General features: G+C 38.7%; 1 protein-coding gene across 2 annotated transcripts in view; it reads left to right on the forward strand.

Moving 5' to 3' along the window:
• The window catches only part of LOC126248241 (constitutive coactivator of PPAR-gamma-like protein 1 homolog), a 240,238-nt gene that overhangs the window by 43,517 nt on the left and 176,140 nt on the right, over nucleotides 1-20,581 (forward strand). For both annotated transcript variants that reach the window (XM_049949081.1, XM_049949080.1), the window contains exons 5-6: nucleotides 14,387-14,533; nucleotides 19,730-19,897. In XM_049949081.1, the coding sequence (XP_049805038.1) occupies nucleotides 14,387-14,533; nucleotides 19,730-19,897 (315 nt within the window). The remainder of the gene's footprint in view (nucleotides 1-14,386; nucleotides 14,534-19,729; nucleotides 19,898-20,581) is intronic.

The following is a 20,581-nucleotide window of genomic DNA, read 5'->3' on the forward strand; positions in this document are numbered from 1 at the left end:
AGGAGCAGATGTGGAATATCGTCACATGATGCGGCCGTTTTTGACGAATTACATTGTTCATGACGTCATATCTCCTGACGTATGTGTCGTATGTGGTTCTTACCCCTACAGTGATAGTTTTCCGATAATAGGAATATGTGTACCAAGTTTCGTTGAAATCGGTCCAGTAGGAGGAGATGTGGAACATACATACATACACATACAGTCATTTTTATAATATGTATATATTTGTGATTGGGTTTCCATAGCACCACATTGCAGACGAGTCCTGTTTCTTTTTCTTCATTTTATAAATCTTTTGGTGTTTTCCGACTAATTCTTTTTCAATGGAGTGGATTTGTCACTTGTGTGAATTGCATTTTCTGTCCAGTTAGCAATACAATAAATAAATAAGGGGCTTTGTTAGAATTGTTTGCAATAAATGCATGTAACGCTTATAAGCGACAGACAGCAGGCAGCATTTATCACATGATCGGCATGCAGCTAAAGTGTACTTGTATTTCTATATCTAGCACCTCTTCCGCAGACGTTATATTCGTTGCCAATATTACGTTCGTGCACAACATGAATTTGTCACAAAACTAGACATTAGTCTTGCGATCAAAATTTAGGCGTGTTCATAATTTGTATTCAGCCAGGTATGGATTACGAAATATAAATTCCAGCAGTATCTTATAATAACTTGAAACTGCTGACTTCCCTTGCAGAACAAAGTTTTATTCATCCATAAGAATTATGAAAAGATACAGTGGCGAGCTAAGTCGGTAACTATGTAAAGTTATTTCCTCGAAATAAAAATCATAGAAGGCCGTGCGGCTGCAAAGAGAAGTGATTGCAGCGCTCCTGGCAGCTAGCCCCGAACTGTTTTGACTGAGTGGAACGCTGCGCCTCTGGTAGCCAGCGTACGAACTCCAAACGAATCAGCTGGCGGCATCTAGTTTATTCGCCACAAACTTACAGGTTTCGCAGGGCTATGATTTCAGCTCTCAGCGCACGTGCGCTTACAAGCGTCCGCCTCGCGCGTTAGCGGCTCGCACTGGCGACCGCAGCGAACGTGTTAAGGAAGAATTATGAAAAACCAAAATGGAACTATGGAAACAGTTCGAGGAGACTAGCTCAGAAACGGATCCCTGGGGAATCCTATACATAATAGTGTGCAAGAAAATACAGTCACCGACAGTCTGGTCCACACTCAAAAGAAACAAAGGGACAATAACAGAAAATTGTGAACAGTTGCTTGCTTTGCTAATGGAAACACTACTTCCAGGTGACAGTGATGTCAGAGAAGTAAAAGGAGACAGAAGATCAGCGTAAGTTTATGACAAATGTTACAAGCTGTCTGTAGAAACAATAAATATGTATACCTGTTCACACAGAGAAATTAAACAAAAAAATTTTAAGATTTAAAAATAGAAACTCTCTAGGACTGGATGGGCTCTGCTGTAGTAATACAAGCCTGATCAATTAAATATTTACTTGCATGACTTATAAGAGTATCTTTTGGCAAGGAAGGGTCCCTGCACAATGGACAGCAGCAAGGTGTGATTGTTAGTAAAGTGGATGAAAATGATTCAGTGTTATCAAAATCCTACAGACCAATGTGCGTTCAGAATATTCTCGACAAGATATTTGCAGAATTACACTGGTGTATGAAACTTAAGGATGAAAGTAACTTTCACATATTTTGTCACTGTCAAGTGACATAGCTCGCTAAAACATGGACTCTACATAGAAAGAACTGCTACATTATAGTACAGAAGCTAACTACATAATGAGACGGACAGAAATTACACATTTATTCAAAGACATAGTTACACTGAAGCCAACGCGATTCATAATGGTTCCTTATACGTTACAAAAGGTGGTTAACAGGGCAATACATGATCTGTATCATACTCACAAGGCTGGTAAAGAGTTCTTGTGATAGTACATTCCATTGCATTCCTCCTTCAGAATGGTGCAACACATCTCCCTAATGCATTCCAGAGACTCATGATGGGATTTAAGTCAGGGAAGGTCAAGCTGGTCCATTCGCTGAATATCCTCTCATTTCAAGAGCTTCTCCACCTGCACTGTTTGATATGGTCACGCAATGTCATCCATAAAAATGAAGTTGATGCCGAATGCACTCCAGAAAAGATACACGTGGGGAGGAGTGTGGTGTCACAATAACATTGACCAGTGAGTTTACCGTGTTCAAAGATTTGGAGGTCAGTATGACCATGCAACATTATGCATCTCTACACCATAATACCTGGACCAACAAGTGACCCTGTTCGACAATGTTTGTGGGTGCATTGTGTGTTTCCATCTTTTACCATATGAGGGTACATCCAGAATTGCTGAACCTGATGATTTTGGTGGTTCAGGTGTTAGGGGGTGGGGAGACATAACATTGCATGGGTGTACTGACATCCAAATCTTTGAACATGTTGCACAGATCCATGTAACTTTATTCTGACACTGTACTCTTTCCCCATGTGTATCTTTAAAAGGTGTGTATTCTACCATTAGTTCCTTTTTATGGATGATAATGCTCAACTGCATCGAACAGTGCAGGTGGAGGAGCTCTTGGAATGAGAAGATATTCGATGAATGGACCGATATGCCCGCTCCCCCCTTTTAAGTGCATTGAGCAGGTTTGGGATACATACAGGAGATGTATTGCAGCACATCTAGAGGCAGTGATGACTGTCCAGCAGTTGTCATCTGCACTGGTGGAGGAATGAAGTGCCCTATCACAAGAACTCCTCACCAACCTTGTAGCAGTATGGGAGCACATTGCAGAGCAAGCACTGCCATCCTTGGTGATCACACACTCCATTAAGAATCATGTCTGGCTTTTGTAATGTCCAGTTGACCATAAATTGCAATGACTTCAGTGTAATTATTGCCTTTCAAATAAAAGTGTTAATTCTATTAGTCCAGTTGACCGTCATAAATTGCAGTGACTTCATTGTAATTATTACCTTTGAATAAAAGTGTTACTTCTATTAGTCTCATTGTTTATTTCTTTCTTTTACCTTCTGTACAATACTTTAGCAGTTCTTTCTGTGTATGGTTAAAGCGTTATCGAGCTATGTTACTTGGTAGTGACACATAAAGCTAAAGCAGCTTTTGTCCTTAAATTTTGCACCCAAGAGATGACAAAATCATAGACTACTACACGGAACTGAGCCCTCTCCAGTACCAATTGAGAAGAGGCAAGGCAACTGAAGATTCAATAAATAAGGTAATCTTGCCAGTGACAAACTCATTCCACATGTGCTCTAGTAACAATGATCAATAGTATTGATGCTTTCGATAACCTATGGTTGCCATCTGTTTTTGATCGCCTTACGAAGTTGGAGTATCCAGAGACATTGTACAACTGCCCGAGACACTGTTGCTACAGGACACATGTATCTTTAATATGACTCTGAAAGGAAATAACAAAGACAATAACATAAGTTTGCTGCAGGGGTCAGTGTGTGGTTCAGAGTTTTAGGATGTATCCCATTAACTTAAAGGATGTTGTCAGAATGGCAGTGTCACTAATACCTCACAAAACCACTAACCTTCAGCTAAAAGGGAACCTAGTAAAATATCTTAAGATAAAATAAGTGGGGTAATAATTAGAAGTAGTACAATGAGATATCTAGGGTATTCCAGGATGAACATCATAATTTTGCACATAATACAGAGGAGACAGGCAGAGTAGGTACACAAGGTTTGGTACATAGGACATCCACAACTGAGAGGCATAATAATTAATTTAGAGAGATCTGCTTCAGTTGCACTAATATTTATTCAAACCATGACTGGTTCCAAGATTTTAAAAGCCCACCTTCAGGTGTATGAAATTATTGTATTTGGTAATACATAGGAAGCGGTTGGGCCAGTCAGTGCAAGAGTTGCAATCATTGCATGTTGGTGGAAACTGTCTGCTGCTGGGCAGCTGCATTGTAGGAGCACCAACCACTACTGTCTAGAGGGCCACACTGGTGTGGCCCTCCATGCAGTACTGGTTGGCCTCCTGTATGGCTGCCCAGCAGCTGAATGTTTTTGCCAGTATGCAATGATTGGAATTCTTGTGCTGACTGGTCCAACTGTTTGCTACCTATTACCAAATAAACTAATTTCGTACACCTGAAGGTGGGATTTTAAAATCTTGGAACCAGTCCTGGTTTGAATAAATATTATTGCAACTAAAGTGGATCTCTCAAAATTAATTATAAGAATAGGTACTAATGTGATAATCAAATTTATAACCATCACAAATAGGCAGTTTGTCCCTTCAGGACAATCAGAATATACCACCAATCTATATTAGCATCAGTCGTAGTATATGGTAGAGCACTTGAGCTGTTGGATTGCAGCTTGTATTGTAAAGCCATATACATTAGTCAGAAGAGATCAGTGAGGACTACTACAAAGATTAATGGACACCCACTGCACTACTCCAAATGATGCATTGCTAGTAATTGTAGGAATATTTCCATTGGAATTGGTAATCAGGAATAGGGGAGCCCTTTATGGGTTAAAGAAAGGCACTCACAAGGGAACCTCCGCATCGCACCCCCCTCAGATTTAGTTATAAGTTGGCACAGTGGATAGGCCTTGAGAAACTGAACACAGATCAATCGAGAAAACAGGAAGAAGTTGTGTGGAACTATGAATAAAATAAGCAAAATATACAAACTGAGTAGTCCATGCAGAAGATAGGCAACATCAAGGATATGGTGGCCTCAGTAGCGCCGTGGTCCCGTGGTTTGCGTGAGCAACTGCAGAATGAAAGGTCCTTGGTTCAAGTATTCCCTCGAGCAAAAATTTTTACTTTCTTAATTTTCGCAGTTATGATCTGTCCGTTCGTTCATTGACGTCTCTGTTCAGTGTAATAAGTTTAGTGTCTGTTTTGCGATCGCAGCGCAAAACCGTGCAATTAGTAGACGAAAGGACGTGCCTCTCCAATGGGAACCGAAAACATTTGATCGCAAGGTCATAGGTCAACCCATTCCTGCACAGGAAAACACGTCTGGTATATTCTATACGACACTGGTGACGGCATGTGCGTCACATGACAGGAATGTGTTGTCGACCGACCTAACTTGTACACTTGGCGAATGGGTGAAAAGATTCTTCTACCTTGCCCGATTTAGGTTTTCTTGTGGATGTCATAATCGCTCCCAAAAAAGTGATGAAAACATAAGAGTTTGTCACATAAATTGCAACAAATGAATGCAACAGTTTCACAGTCACACAGTTTTCCCTGTGCTCTGTCAAAACATATGTTTTTAACGTTTTCAAATTTTTCCGTGTGCAGACTGTCAAATTCTGGGCGAAGTTGATTGTGTGTGAGTACCTGAACTTTGATAATTGTCTGAAAATAAAAAAATTAAACTTTTCACGCGAGGGAAGACTTGAACCAAGGACCTCTCGTTCCGCAGCTGCTCACGCTAACCACGGGACCACGGCGCTACTGAGCCCACATTATCCTTGATGTTGCCTATCTTGCGCATGGACTTCTCAGTTTGTATATTTTGCTTATTTTTTTCATAGTTCCACACAACTTCTTCCTGTTTTCCCGATTGATCTGTGTTCAGTTTTTCAAGGCCTATCCACTGTGCTAACTTATAACTAAATCTGAGGGGGTGTGATGGGGAGGTTCCCTTGTCAGATAGAAGTTTGAAGGATACTTGAAAGTGAAGTCAGTACCAAGAAGTTAATACAAGATTGCATATTAAAAATGTGACAAAATGAATTGGATACTTCAGGCACAGGCAGGGGAACATACAAATTGCTCCCAATTAGGAAGGGACTAAAAATTAGATTTTTAACCCATCAAGTGGACTGATACATTATGTGACAGATCAGGGCTTGTACACTGTGTATAGTCTGCTGGTAAACTTGTGAGTGAGCAGTGCTCTTTGTTGTGGAAGTGGCCTTTCCTGGAAGAATCCTGCCACTGCCCTGGAGGCACAGCCAAAATCAGTTGCATGTTTCCTGCCCTGCCATGTAGTGCAGTGTGCAGGGATTTGAGATGATGCTGTTTGTGTGATTTTAGTTACTAGAATCAATTAATTCTATCTATATGTTAAGTAATACTTAGTTATAATAGAGGGAAACATTCCACGTGGGAAAAATATATCTAAAAACAAAAATGATGTGACTTACCGAACAAAAGTGCTGGCAGGTCGATACACACACAAACAAACACAAACATACAGACGAAATTCAAGCTTTCGCAACAAACGGTTGCTTCATCAGGAAGGAGGGAAGGAAAGGGAAAGACGAAAGGATGTGGGTTTTAAGGGAGAGGGTAAGGAGTCATTCCAATCCCGGGAGCGGAAAGACTTACCTTAGGGGGAAAAGGATAGGTATACACACTCTCTCTCTCGCGCGCGCGCACACATCCATCCGCACGTACACAGACACAGGCAGACATTTGTAAGTCTTTCCACTTCCAGGATTGGAATGACTCCTTACCCTCTTCCTTAAAACCCACATCCTTTCGTCTTTCCCTCTCCTTCCCTCCTTCCTGATGAAGCAACCGTTTGTTGCGAAAGCTTGAATTTCGTGTGTATGTTTGTGTTTGTGTGTCTATCAACCTGCCAGCACTTTCGTTAGGTAAGTCACATCATTTTTGTTTTTAGTAATACTTAGTTATTCAGAAGTGATTGATATGTGTACTACATCGTAAGAAAATGTGTACAATACAGAGACCAACTGTTTTTGGATTACACACCTTGTGATCATCTTTAATGTAATTAACAGCTTCTATTAAAAAGTTGACACAAAAAAGCTGTTGGCTAATATTGGCAGTCCCAATCAAAGGGCTGCAATTTGTATAAAAAGACAGCATTGCCACAATGTTACACATCAGAAAGGAATGTGAAAGTAAACCTCATGATTTACGGAGCTGCCAAGAAAGAGTGCTAATAATTTTAGGAGTATAACCGTTGTTAATAGACAGCTTATCAAAATATATAATTCGACATACATTTTAGGACTTTAACACAACTCAAAATAAAGTACCGATGTTATGGAAATTACTAATTGCTGTAAAACTGAAAACCCATTTTCCTTGGCAGAAAGGTGTTTCGCACATGACACTGTGTGAAATGGGATTTATCTGGGAGAGATATGTAAGTTGAAGGTTCTTGTAGAGAGAGATGATGTAATTGACTGGTGATGGACATATTTGAGGCAACTAAGGAAATTAAGAGAGAAAGGTGGAAAGTTATTTTATATCACCAAAATTTGGGTGGACAACAACATTACTTTCAGAAAATATTTAAAGTGTCCTGCCGTTGTGTACACTGTTAGTGAAAGCAACAGGACCACCATGATGAATATTGGATTTAATGATGGTTTTATTTATTAGTTGACATCAGTGTTATCCTCTTCAAAGTATTACCCATTACCTGTTATATGGTTATGGCAGCACTTTTGATAATTGCCGAAATGCTTCTGGACCTCTGTTTTTGGGGTAGCCTTAGCTCACTCACCAATGCGTTTTTGATATCATGTATGCTTGTGAAAGAATGCCCTTTAAAATTTTCTTTAGTTTTAGGAACAAAAAAAGAGTGATTTGGAGCAAATATGGAGGCTAGGGCATCATTACAGTATTGTTTTTGGTCAAAAATTCATTAACACGCAGTGATGTGTGAGCCAGGTGTATTATCACGGTGGGGGAAAAAAAAGATGTATTGCCCTGCCACAAATACAGGCTGTTTTTTATTGCTTCACACAATCAGAGTTGAATTTACAAGTTGTACTACTCATTGTTCGTTTCACCTTATGACAGAAATTCATAATACATCATACTGTTGAAATCAAAGAATACTTTGAACATAACATTAATATTTGACTGCTCTTGTTGAGCTTTTTTCCATCCTGGTGATCCAGAATGCTTCCACTAAGACACATACAGAATACTAGATCACTTCATTAAAACTTGAACAATCTGAAATACTTAACTTGAAAACAGTCCATGTCCAGAAGAATGTCTCTGTGTTTGTTACTGTTACTGTCACTGTAACTTATCACTTGATACAATACAGAATGATAGTCACATCTCAGTATACAGTTGACTATCAACTTCAATATAAAGTTTTTGCTTCCAATACAACTTGCACTACTGGATCTGAAGTAAGATGATGCTGTTGTCTTAGATGATGATTAGATAGTGGGGTGAACTATGCTACACTCTGATGTAAATATTTCATTTGTTGCTGTGTCAGGTAGTGACTGTCCTTACTCATGGTTCTGTACCACCTTTGACATGGGACCTCATTCTTTGGATGATACCAACTTATAAATCCTTGTTTTATGTCTAGTCGACTCTCCAAAAGCAATATTTAATATTTCTAAAACTTAGCTGCATCTTATTCCATTCTTACAGTAAAATTTAATACAAATTCTTTGATTCATCTTTACACAAAATAAATAATTACTAATAGTGCCAAAACACTTGTAACATTTTTGTCAGGTGACAGTAGACTAAATATGTAATATGGATAACTTTGTGTCCACACACTTTCCAGACATGTTTACCAACACTATGACAGAAAAAGCCCTGGTAATCAGATTACTGCAACACAGAAAATTAAAAGTTCACTATTCCTTTATGAACACTCTTGCCATAGCAATAAAAGTAGTGTTTCAGCGGAGCCTGTCAAAGAAAACTAATTCTTCTTAACTGAAACACAATTGTGCACAGTAAGTGCACAATATTCTATTCAAAATCCTGTCAGAATACTTCCATTGTTTTATGAGCAGATAATAGACAAATATGCATTCAGATGAAGAGGCATTAGGTTTTAGATTTGTTGTAGATATGTTGTGTTTCAGAAGAACAGAGTCGTATTCGGTAATCTGTATAGTGTTAATGTGTTTATCTAACAGTAAACTCTGCCTGGCCATTTCTGCATGCTGCATAGCCACTGATTTAAACTGGATGCCACAAAAGGGCAGGTATAGCATTGTGGAACAAATTGTGGAAGGGCTAGGCAGAAGGGAGACATGCTCGCTTGCTCTTGAATTTACCAACTGTCTACATTAAAAATAATTAACCCCCCTCCCCAGTTTATGATGAAGCGGCCTGCAAATACCAGAAGAAATACATATCCGGTCTTGAATACGTTTGACAGTATTATGAAGAGGGTAGATTACTACTGACCATATAGTGCAGATGCCGAGTCACAGATAGGCACAACAAAGAGACATTCTGCTATATGGTGAGTAGTAATCTGTCCTTTTCATAATATTGTCATCATTCCATCCTGGATTTTCCATTGTTTGATTGTATGCTTTTTGGGTTTGACAAGGGTTTCACAACAGTTGCAACCAAACCATTTGTGATGTTTATTGAAGTGTGTTAAATGTTCGTAAATGCCAAAGGTGGTTTCATAACTTCAAATGCGGTAATTTTGATCTTTCTGACTTCTACTGATCAGAGACTAACAACTTTAGACCCTGGCATGTTAAGGATGGAAGTGGAAGCAAATCCATGTCAAACAATCAAGGAACTGTCAGACACACTTTTCCAACCCTGATTGATCGTCTAAGAACACTTACAGAAGATTTGTAAAGACACATTAAGCTAGCCGACTCACCACACGCAACTTATTGCTTTAGTGGCACAACACCTAGGTGTATTTTGATCTCTGAATCACTGGAGATGAAAAGTGGGTCCTCTTTAATAATTTAGAATGCAACAGGCTGTGGCTCTCTTTGAATGAATTGCCACAAAGTACAGTCAAGCCAGGTTTACACCCCAAAAAGACACTTTTGTGTGTTTGCTGGAGTATTCGTGGTCCATTCGTTCTGAAGTGCTGAAACCTGGATAAACCGTGAATTCAGACAATTAATGTGAACAGTTGGATCAAGTAAATCAATCTTTAATTGAAAGGTACCCAGTCATTGTCAAGAGAGAAGTTGTTATTCTGCAACACGATAACGTAGGACCATACTATGCAAGATGAACCCTGGAAAAAATTAATGTATTGGGGTGGGAGGTATTGCTTCACGCACCATACTTGCCAATATGGCAGAATCGGATTTCCACTTATTCCGATCGCTGCAACGTTTTCAAAGTGGCAAAAAGTTTGAAAATGTGGATGATGTCCAAAATGCCATCTCCAGGTATTTTGCTCAAAAACTAGTTGATTTTTATTAATTCGGCAATGAAAATATACGCACTAGATGACAAAAGGTTGTTGATAAGTGATTACATTATTAATTGAAAATAAAAACTTGTTAATTTTATGTCTGTCTGAATATGGCATAAAAATTACATTCCCGTCCCCATAATATCTGTACAAATTCGAAAGATAGATAAGAGTTAGATGGGCATGTGGCAGTGTGGGCACTCCAGAGCACACATTGTGGGGCTGTACTCTCTATGGGGATGCAGCATGTAATGGCTGTCAGGCGTTAAGGATGCTGGATCCTAAAGCTGCACCTAGGAAGTAGTCAATGTGGCACACCTTGGATGAAACTGCAGCTGCAGTTCCAAGGCGGCCAAGGAAAACTTCACGTGGCACTCAAACACACATAAGCATGCTGCCATCATGGCTAGACAACACACCCTACAGATGAAGAGAAGACAACTGAGGTCAGCTACCACCAAATGCAAGTGGCTACAGAAGTGTGAGTTCGTAGATGTTGCAGTGAATTGTGGAATCACTCGTTATAGCGGAAACGCTACTGACGTGCTGCCCTCTGCCCAAAGAATCCAGCAGATGATTCCTGTTGACTAGGGTAGCATCTAGGCAGATCCAGTGAATGCACTGTAATAAATGAACAAAATCAGAACAGATTCTGTAGTACCACCACCACCACCACCACCACCACTAGTGGTGTCGTTGGTTAGTTGAGTCTTTGGTTAAGGGTTTTATTTTATTTTTGTAGTGGTAGGAGGTGCATGTAGTATTACTATTTCTTTTTTAATTCAGTACCAGGAATAAATAATTGTATATTGTCCATGAAAAGTAAATTTTTTGGCCTATTTTAGCATCTCAGATAATAAGCTGTATTTGTGAAGAATAAATAAATGAAAATGTAATAAATTCCTTCTGCTAAGAAGGATTTTCCATCTATTCATTTCCGTACTGTTCCTGCAGCCAGCCTCCCTTTCTTATCATTCCACTTAATTTTCAGTATCCCCCGGCTGCACCACTTCTTAAACGTTTCTATTTCTCTCTTTCCGAGTATCCTACAATCCAGATTTACTTCCATACAATGCCGTACTCTCAACATAATTCTCAGAAATTTGTTTCTCAAGTTAAGGCCTGTTTTTACTACAAACAGATGCCTTTTGGTGAAGATTTCTCTCTCTTATTTTGATAGTGTGTTATGTGATCCCCAGTTTTCATGCTAAGTTGTTCAAAAATCTTATTGCTGCTGATGCTTAATACTCTTTCCTTTCTTAGGTTTATACTGAATCCATATTATTTATTCAGTAAATCTTGTCAGGTACCATAGATATACAACACCCTGACCTGTAATCCCACTTGCAAACCTTTCTTTTTATTTCCTTAATAAGTTATTTGATATACAAGATGGAGAATGACTTCAGTGCGACTAATGCTGCACTCAATCAGAGCACTTTTCCGCTCTGCTTCCATTCTTATTTTTTGCTCATGATTCTTGGAACAGAATATGCTGTGTTTTTTGCCTTTTTCCTTTAGTTAATACCTACTTCTCTGAGGATTTCAGATATCTTCCCCCACTTCACTTTATCGAACTTGTCTCTTTTTTTTTCCCTAGGCTGGCTTATTCTATGAAATTATTTCAATTTTGCTTAACTCTTGTTGTCATAATCAGACATATTGTCAGAATTGCCTTTGTTGTGCCTTCAGCTTCTCTACATCTGAACTGTGATACTCTAATAGTTCTATAATTTTATTTTTCATTATTCTGCATAATATTCTGATCTGCAAGTTGGATGCGTGAGCTGTTGAGCTGGATATGCAATAGTTCCTGCATTTCTTATGTGGGGATTATGTAGATGATATTCTTCGCAAAGTCTGATGACATGGCTTCAGTCTCATAGAGTTTAAACTAACTTTAATAATATACATGTCATATTTGCCAATGATTGAAAAAATTCTTGTGGAATGTTATTTATCCCTTCTACCTCTAATCACGAATATTCCAAAGCTCTGTCAAATCCATACTCTAATTTTGGATTCCCTCTGTACTCCAAATTGACCCCATTTCATTTTCTCTCACAGCATCAGACAGTTCCTCCCCTTCGTAGAGAACCTCAGTGGAATTTTTCCCAGCTAGTTGCACACTCGTCTCCAAGTAACAGCCAAAGTCCTTATGCATTTGTACTGTTGACACTCTTGCTTTAAAATTTTCTGAAAGCTATTGGACCATTCCATGCTAACTGGTCTAATTTCAGAAAAAGTTTTTGCATGACCATAACAGATTAAGCCAAAATTTTGTCTGGTATTTTATCCATTAACAGCAACTGTAGGTGTATATAATGAAGAAATATACACACACACAATAGTGCCATGTTCAGAAGGTTACACCTATGTTCCTGAAACTGGTAAAGAAATTTAAATTTCTTTTATGTGACTGTTTGCTTGTTATTTCATGACGTGAAAATCTGAACATGTTCCCAATGAACATTGGTAAAGTTTCATGATCATTAATTCACTCCTTCTGGAGACATGTGTGGTTAACACACCACTCTCCCAACCATTGTCAGATTTCGTGACTGGAGCCGCTACTTCTCAATCAAGTAGCTCCTCAGTTGGCCTCCCAAGGACTGAGTGCACCCCACTTTCCAACAGTGCTTGGCAGACCCTGATGGCCACCCATCCAAGTCTAGCCCAGCACGACAGCGCTTAACTTCGGTGATCTGACAGGAACTGGAGTGACTGCTGTGGCAAGGCTGTTCACTAATGCAAGCATGTAAGCCCCTGAAAAAGAACAAGAAGTGGGAAGTGTGGAGGGTCTTGTAAATGGGCCCATATTCTGCTGCTTCTCAAATTAAATGTGACATCTTTCATTATGCCCTGCAATTGTTCAGTACTTTCTGTGGAAGATAATGTCAAGAGTCCTGAAGATTACGAAATAAGCTTGAGTCAAAGAAACTGCCAGTAAGTAGTCTTTTTCATTTTTTAGACACCTCTACAGCATTCAGCTGTACAAAATTCTTTTTATAAAAAACGAAATGTAATGAGGAATCCAGTACAAAGAATAGTTTTCTGTTTCTTTGTGGCTCTCTTAATTTCAGGTAATCATGTTCGAGAAGTGTAATTTTTGAGGTTCTGTCTTATCAAAATTTCTTCCCAAGCCAACCTATCAGTGACATCATTTGGCTGGCAGTATAGTTTTCCTCATTATGTTCTGTAACAAATTAATGGAACCTGTAAAACACTCAATGAGTCTGAAGTAAACATAAGCTTATGATCCTGAAAGAGCTCTTCTGTCTCTGGCCTCTGACACTTACAGAAATATATCATTAGCTTGGGATCCTGCTTAAAGAAACCTTTATCAGGTTTGGGAATGTGTGGTAAAAACTCGACAGTGGCTGCTGCTGCACAGCTGTCAGTTGTGGCCCCTATACCAATGGGGATGTTGGTTTTCTCACTTTAAAAGAAACCAGCAATGGTTAAGCCACCATGGACCATACCAATACGTTTATAGAGTTTTCCATGTGTACAGTAATGTTCCACATTAGCAGCAAACTATGCTAACATACAGTACACTATAGCTTAAACCAGAATTAAACTAGCACATCAGTAGCATTACTCAATAAAAAGACATACTAATTGTTCTCTATAACTGTGAAGACAAGACACCCTAACCACCTCACCTCCCCCCCCCCCCCCCCATCCCCCACCCCCACCCCCCGCACACACACCACTACTTTATCTCACTTCCTAGTCATCAAGACTTTTGATAGTGCCTTCCCCATAGTGTAATAAACAATTATAAAACATAATTAAAAATGTCAGATTTGAGTACCAGTGGAATATGGGCCCACTTTCAGTGCACCCCCACCTTGTCATTGTTTTTTAGGTTCTTACATGCTCGCAGTGCGAAACCAAATATTGTTTTTTAGGTGGTTTAGAACATGGTATTTTTAATTTAAGTGATTTAAAAGAGTTTGTGGAAAACTTGGTTACTGCTGTTGTACCTGTATTTGCCTGCCCAGCTTTGGTGAATACCCATTTCACTTTATGTTGAACGGCACAATGTCGTGGTTGTGTTACAAAGAAGCTTCCTTGTTGGCAAAGTTTAACTCGAAGAATTTACGTCACAGATTTACAGCAAACAGAAGGTGGATGAGGACACTTTTGTATTACTCTTTGTTTTTATGTAAATGTGTTTCCCAGCATTTTTAAATTTGTATTGTAACTACATTGAAAAATTGTTTTTACAGTTATGTACTATGGATGATCATCATCAAGAAGTGATTGCCTATTGCCGAGAAAATTGTTTTTACGGGTTGATGGCTGACGATGGAGAATATGCAGTGTTTGATCCGCCGCGATACTTCTCTTCAGAACATATAAAACTTACATATAAGGTATGATTCAGGAATTTTCATGTTCACTTCAAAAGAAGTATTTCATTTTGGGTTATTTCTTCCTGCTTGTTATAAATGAAAGACAATAATTTCCTTGTATTGATTAAATTGAGACTCTTGTTTTTCTTTGAATTCATCATAAATTTTCCATGTCCTGAGTTTTCTTTAACATTTATGTTCTTTATTTGATTAACAGTACTCCTGAATTGAAAAACCTTACCTCAGTTCACAGAGATGTTAAGACAACTATGCATTGTATTTACTCAATTATATGATCAAGTTTTTTCCCCAAATTCAGCAGTTGAAAAATACAAGGTTGTCTTATATTTGCAGATTAAACTATAGCTGCTGAGGTCAATATTTTTGTGTTATTTAGCAGAGTATATAGGGTTAGTCTTACAGTTATATGGATTGTCTTACATTTAGAGATGAAGCTTCAGCTACTGAGGTTACACGCAGATTTATTTTGAAGAATTTGGAAGGACGGGTCTCAGCCAATGATACTTGCATTCCAACAGACTTGTTCCCTCTATGCTGAAGCACTACGTACAATATCGAAGTTGCTCGAACAATTGCGTGACTTGACTCTCATAGTGCTAGTACAAGAGATGCATGAGAAAGTATTAACTAGTCACTACAACAGTCTATTGCTCTGATAAAAATCTGGCAGTTTCGTGAAACATGGGAGGATATAGCATTAAGTTTATCATCATACAAACTTTTGTTGTATTTAAACAGGTTTGTAATAAACGTTCTTGTACATGTATAGATACTGTGTACAAACATTAATGCCAGTTTTTAAGTAAAGGTTACATTCAAAAATGAGGATGTTGGCCTCGAAAAAAACATTAGTTGATTTAGAACCCAGACTATTATTTTATTTGGTCATGAGAGACTGTAATGATTTACTAAGTGGATTGCAAATTAGAAATTCGGTTGCTGTTCGCATTTGAGAATGCCTGGTAAAAATGTTTCCAGCTTTAATAGATTTGCAAACATGATGGTGACATTCAGTTGAAGCATGAAGGAAACTTGATCCAGAATGAAATATCTAACAAAGAAAATAAATCATATTAAACTGACTAATTGGTATTGTGAGAATAAATTAGGGGGAAACAACAGTTATGTAGTACCAGTAGATGTCACTAGGTTGTGGAATGAACAAAAGCTCGATAATGGATCTGAATCATAATTGTGATCTTTTATTTATGTATTAGTTGTTATAGTTACATATGACCTGAACGCTAGAAGATATTGCAATTTTTTTCACAGTTGCTAAAGCTCAGCACTACAGAATGGTTGGAAGGGGAATAGTGACACCAGCTTGGCTGATAGCTGTGATTATTACAGGGAGGGGAGTAGTGAGTGAGCAGCAAATTTTGTCAGGTAGCCAACCATGGGAATTTATACCACATACTTTGGCTTCTTATGATCATCTGCCATGTTTAAAGTGCAGTTTGCCAGAATCAGTTTGTAGTTGGAATCGAGCTGACTTTAAAGTTGGACAAATACTCAACAATGGTACTCATTTCTGTAGGAGAAGGTGAAAGTCTAGATAGGGGGCAGTGGTGTACATGTGTATTTCTTGCTGCAGTGTTGTCAACGCTCGTCTTGATGTGTGATGAGAATGAAAGAGGCTGTGTCAGCTGGTTCAGCACAGTCATTGGGAGAGTGGTAGGCAGCCAATGTGTTTTAAAGCAAGAGACAGTGTACCATTCTCACATCAGTATAAAAGCAAAATCCGATATGTATTTGGAAAATGTGGCTGTGTTCTTATTCGGAAAAACAGCTGTGTTCTCAGGTTCCACCATAACAACCACCTCAGAAAAAGCAACATATTAAAATAGCAACATATTTAGAAGAAACAGGCAAATATTTGTGAGAACAAGGACCTTGCTCAGTGGTGTTTAGAATGTGTTAACCTCTATTTCAATTAACTGGAAACTTGGCAGAGAAAACATAGAATAATAACTTTTCAGTCTGAGCATATACTAAGTGAAATACATTAGAAAAAAACAACTAAATACCTGAGGAAATTATGCAAATTCTTCTGCAGACAAACATTTCCAAGTTGTTACTTGTGCTGCTCACATTGCCTATTACGTAAATTGGATATTGAATGAACTGTGTTACAATAATTTGCAATTTTTGATTGTGAATTAATCATCATGACAAGAGGTTGGTCAAGTTAAGTTTACACATGTGCAAGTTTCCTTGTGTGCCTAGTTCATGTGGCCATTTCATGAAGAGACAAGTAGAACGTGCAATGATGCAGAGTCCTGCATGCCTCTGATTTGTGTACACAGGCCACCGTGTGCAGGCACTGGAGCATCCCCATCCCAGTCAAGTAGACATGTGCCTCTCTATGATTCTGTTAGCTGGTTACCTCTCACTGTTTAAGATTGTTTTTCATACCCATTCAAATTTGTCTGTGCATTAACACTAGAGCCGAGTGGTCTAACAGTAAAATAGAAACATGGAATGTGAAGAGTATTATGCATGTCCTTGTTTTTGGTTGGGTAATTGCACAGTTTACAGAGTAATACAAAACGACTGTTGGCAGTTCCTCACAAGTAAGTACAACCTGAAAACAAAAAAAGGTCACTTTGATTCATAAATAGTTTGTATCAACAAGGTCAAATAAAAGAACACTGTATTATGCTTATGGCTCAAATATCTGCTCCAATTTGTATATGGGCACTGCAGATCCATGTTTGTTGTCTAAAGCCCCTAAACAGTGTGGGAAATTCCACCTCAATTCAAAATCCCGTATGACATCCAACCATTCTTCTCTAAGAGTTTGGGGGCTAAAGGTAAACAAAATGACATTAAAAAAAATCTAATTAAATACTTTGACAACATAAGACCCCCCCCCTCCCGCCCCCCCCCCCCCCTCTCTCTCTCTCTCTCTCTCTCTCTCTCTCTCTCTCTCTCTCCATTCATTTCAAAAGTTCTATATTTTCTGTAGTGTTACATACAGAAATACGATAGATGCATAAATAGAACCTTAAACTCATTGAGTTTGCATTATGCCCATCAGTTGGTGTTAAGAGTGTAGTGCCTTGACAGCATGGTCTGCAGAAGCCACAAACGTGGAATAACACAGCAAATTGCGAGGAAGATTTTGAAATGTCAATTACATGTCAAACCATATTTCTGCAGCTTCTGCTAAAATGAAAACCTGTGACACATTCCATTCTGCATAGCTATGCAGAAAACAACTTGAAGACGAATGTTTTTCCTCTAAGCTATACTCAGTGGCAAAGTAACCCTCCATTACCTGGAAAGGTTAATCACCATAATGTGAGATTGTGGGGCACTGAAATTACTCATTAAATTGTGGTGCTTGAGTGAGATTCACTCTGAAGGTTATTGTTTTCTGTGACTGTCAAAGAAGTAGCTGTATTTGAACAAGAGTGGGTAACCTCTGATCATAGCACTGATGTTTGTTGCTACCTGAATGATGAACGTTTGCATTTGTGTATTGGGCATAGTGGTGAAGATGATGTGGCTCCATTCGTTTATCCTCCTAGGCTCCTGACCTAATGCCTTGTAACATTTTTTTTTCCTTTGGAATACATTAAGAACCATGTTTCTGTACTGCCAAGAACACTGGAACAGTTCAGAGAACGCACCAGTGCTGATTTGTTGACCTTTCACAGGATTTTGCTACAAAAGATGTGGAATTAACTTGACTACCACTAGAATGTGTCATGTGACCACAGGGGTAGTCATAGAACACTTGTAGAGTGCAAAATGCAGACTTGATGAGTTACAGTTCTGTTCATGCATCTGTCATACAATGATCAGCCAGAACGTTATGACTACTGACCTACTATTGATAAAAACCCATCCTGGTGATAATAGAGGCCCCTTGGGAGGAATGACTGCTAGTCATGCTTGTAGTATCAGTGGGTGTGCTGTCTGTGTGTAGAATGGGTAAGGCACATGGTCTATCAGAGTTTGACCGAGGATAGATTGTGATGGCCCAGACGCTTGGCACGAGCATTTCAGAAACTGCACGACTTTTCAAGTGTTCGAGAATTGCTGTTGTGGGTGTCTTCAACACATGGTGGAACTAAGGTGAAACCATGTCCAGATGTTGTGGCGTTGGACAGCAGCCCCTCATTCTAGATGTCAGATGTCCTAGGCTGGGCAGGCTGACTGAAACAGTGCGGGTGGCGAACTGAAGTGAAACTAACATCCAACTTTAATGTTGAGCAAAGTAAAAATGTGGTGTATGAACACATGGTGCATTGAACACTACTACCAATGTGCCTCTGTGGCCAATGACCTGTATATGTGCCAATGTTAACACGACGACGTCAGCAACTACGACTAAAGTGGGCACATGACCATCAGTAGTGGACGTTGGTGCAGTGGCAGAGCATTGCGTGGTCTCATGAATCCTGATACCTTCATCATGCCAGTGGGAGGCTGCAAATCCATCATCTTCCAGGGGAACAGTGCCTTGACAACTGTACTGCAGGATGGAGACAAGCTGGTGATGGCTCCAGGCAGGATAACGAGAGGATCTTTCATACAGGATGACCCCGTTTTTTCAGTAGACTGTTTGCATTATTGTCAGCTTCTTGAGACCTTACCACTTTTCCATATACTTCCTGAGGCAATGTATTGCCCGCCCCAAATGTTGTAAATGAAACTACTGTTAGTTGACTATAGAGGCATTTTTCATGCCACATAAACTGTCAATTGACCACTATGCCATTGTGAAAAAGTGAACTACTAGTTATTATTGCTTCAGTATTGTCTGGTTTGTGGCTCTCAGTTCATGGCTTCATTTTTTTTCTGCAAATTGTTATGATTGGATCTCTGAAGAATAACTGGTAAGTTAAAGCCAGAGGTTATGAGAATCTAGATTGTAATTTTAATCTGTGGAAGCAACACAGGAAATAATAAAATATAGCAGTGTACTAATTTTGAAATTAGTTTATGTCTTGTGCAATAATTTTATGTGCTGCATTGACCCAGAGGATAGATCATGCATGTCTATACTGTGTATCTTTGATAGTTGTTGAACTGTGGAGTAAGAATAATTTGTTAACTTTTTACATATTTATGATATCTATTCAGTGTCATGTGCAATATTTGTCAAAAAATACCTCCATCTACTGAGAGTGACTACAAGAATGGTTAATTTCATTGTATCTGTCATCTGTGTATTTCATTTCATAGGGATCACTGGAGACCAAGGAATACATTTTGAGTGAAGTCACGAAAGGCTTGGGTCTTAGTTCTGATCGTTTATGTGTTGTGGCTGCTCTTCTGGGAAATTATTTGTTGCCTGAACAAGATCTATTAGAATTCTACCATAGACTAGGGTTGGTGCAAAGCTTGGGAAAGGTAAGATATGATTGCAGTATGATAAAAAGATTAAAATTTTGTGTGTATAATGCATAGGTTATAGATGTTTTTGCAGTAATGCTACTCCTGATAAGTGTAGTTACCAACATATTCATTTATTGTTTTTCATTAGGATCAAATGATTATAAAGTTATGTACACTGTGTGGTAGAAAGCCTCTCATCTAGTATTCAAAATTGCCAGCCAAATAGCTAATTCTGTGTAGGATTGTCTTGTTTTATTACTGCAGTGTTTAATCTCTGGAGAAGACTTTTACAAATAATTTGGGTACGGCAATAGTGGAATGACTTTCTTTTCTTTGTGAAGTATAGGGAACAGTTGTTGCTAGGATTTTCGAGCAACAGATCTGGCTTGACAGTTATGCTGTGATTAATCCCAAAGATGTTTAATGGGGTTAAGTTTGGGTTTTTGAGCAGGTCATTTCAGCAAATCTACCTACTTTTTTTGAATCACAGGTCAACAACATGTTCACTACCAGACAGAAGTATTAGTATGCTGATACAGAAGAAAGGCAATTTCAGACATATTTCGTAGTGTGAGAAGCATGGAACTGTGGAAAATGTTTTCAAATACGTGTGTTCACTTTGCTGTTAAAACTGATAGTGCAACTCAAAACTAGAAAGAACAGACCATGTTAACACCCCCATCAAATTTGATTGCTGCT

Source organism: Schistocerca nitens, chromosome 3 (genome assembly GCF_023898315.1).
Source record: "Schistocerca nitens isolate TAMUIC-IGC-003100 chromosome 3, iqSchNite1.1, whole genome shotgun sequence".
Classification (NCBI taxonomy): Eukaryota; Metazoa; Arthropoda; class Insecta; order Orthoptera; family Acrididae; genus Schistocerca; species Schistocerca nitens.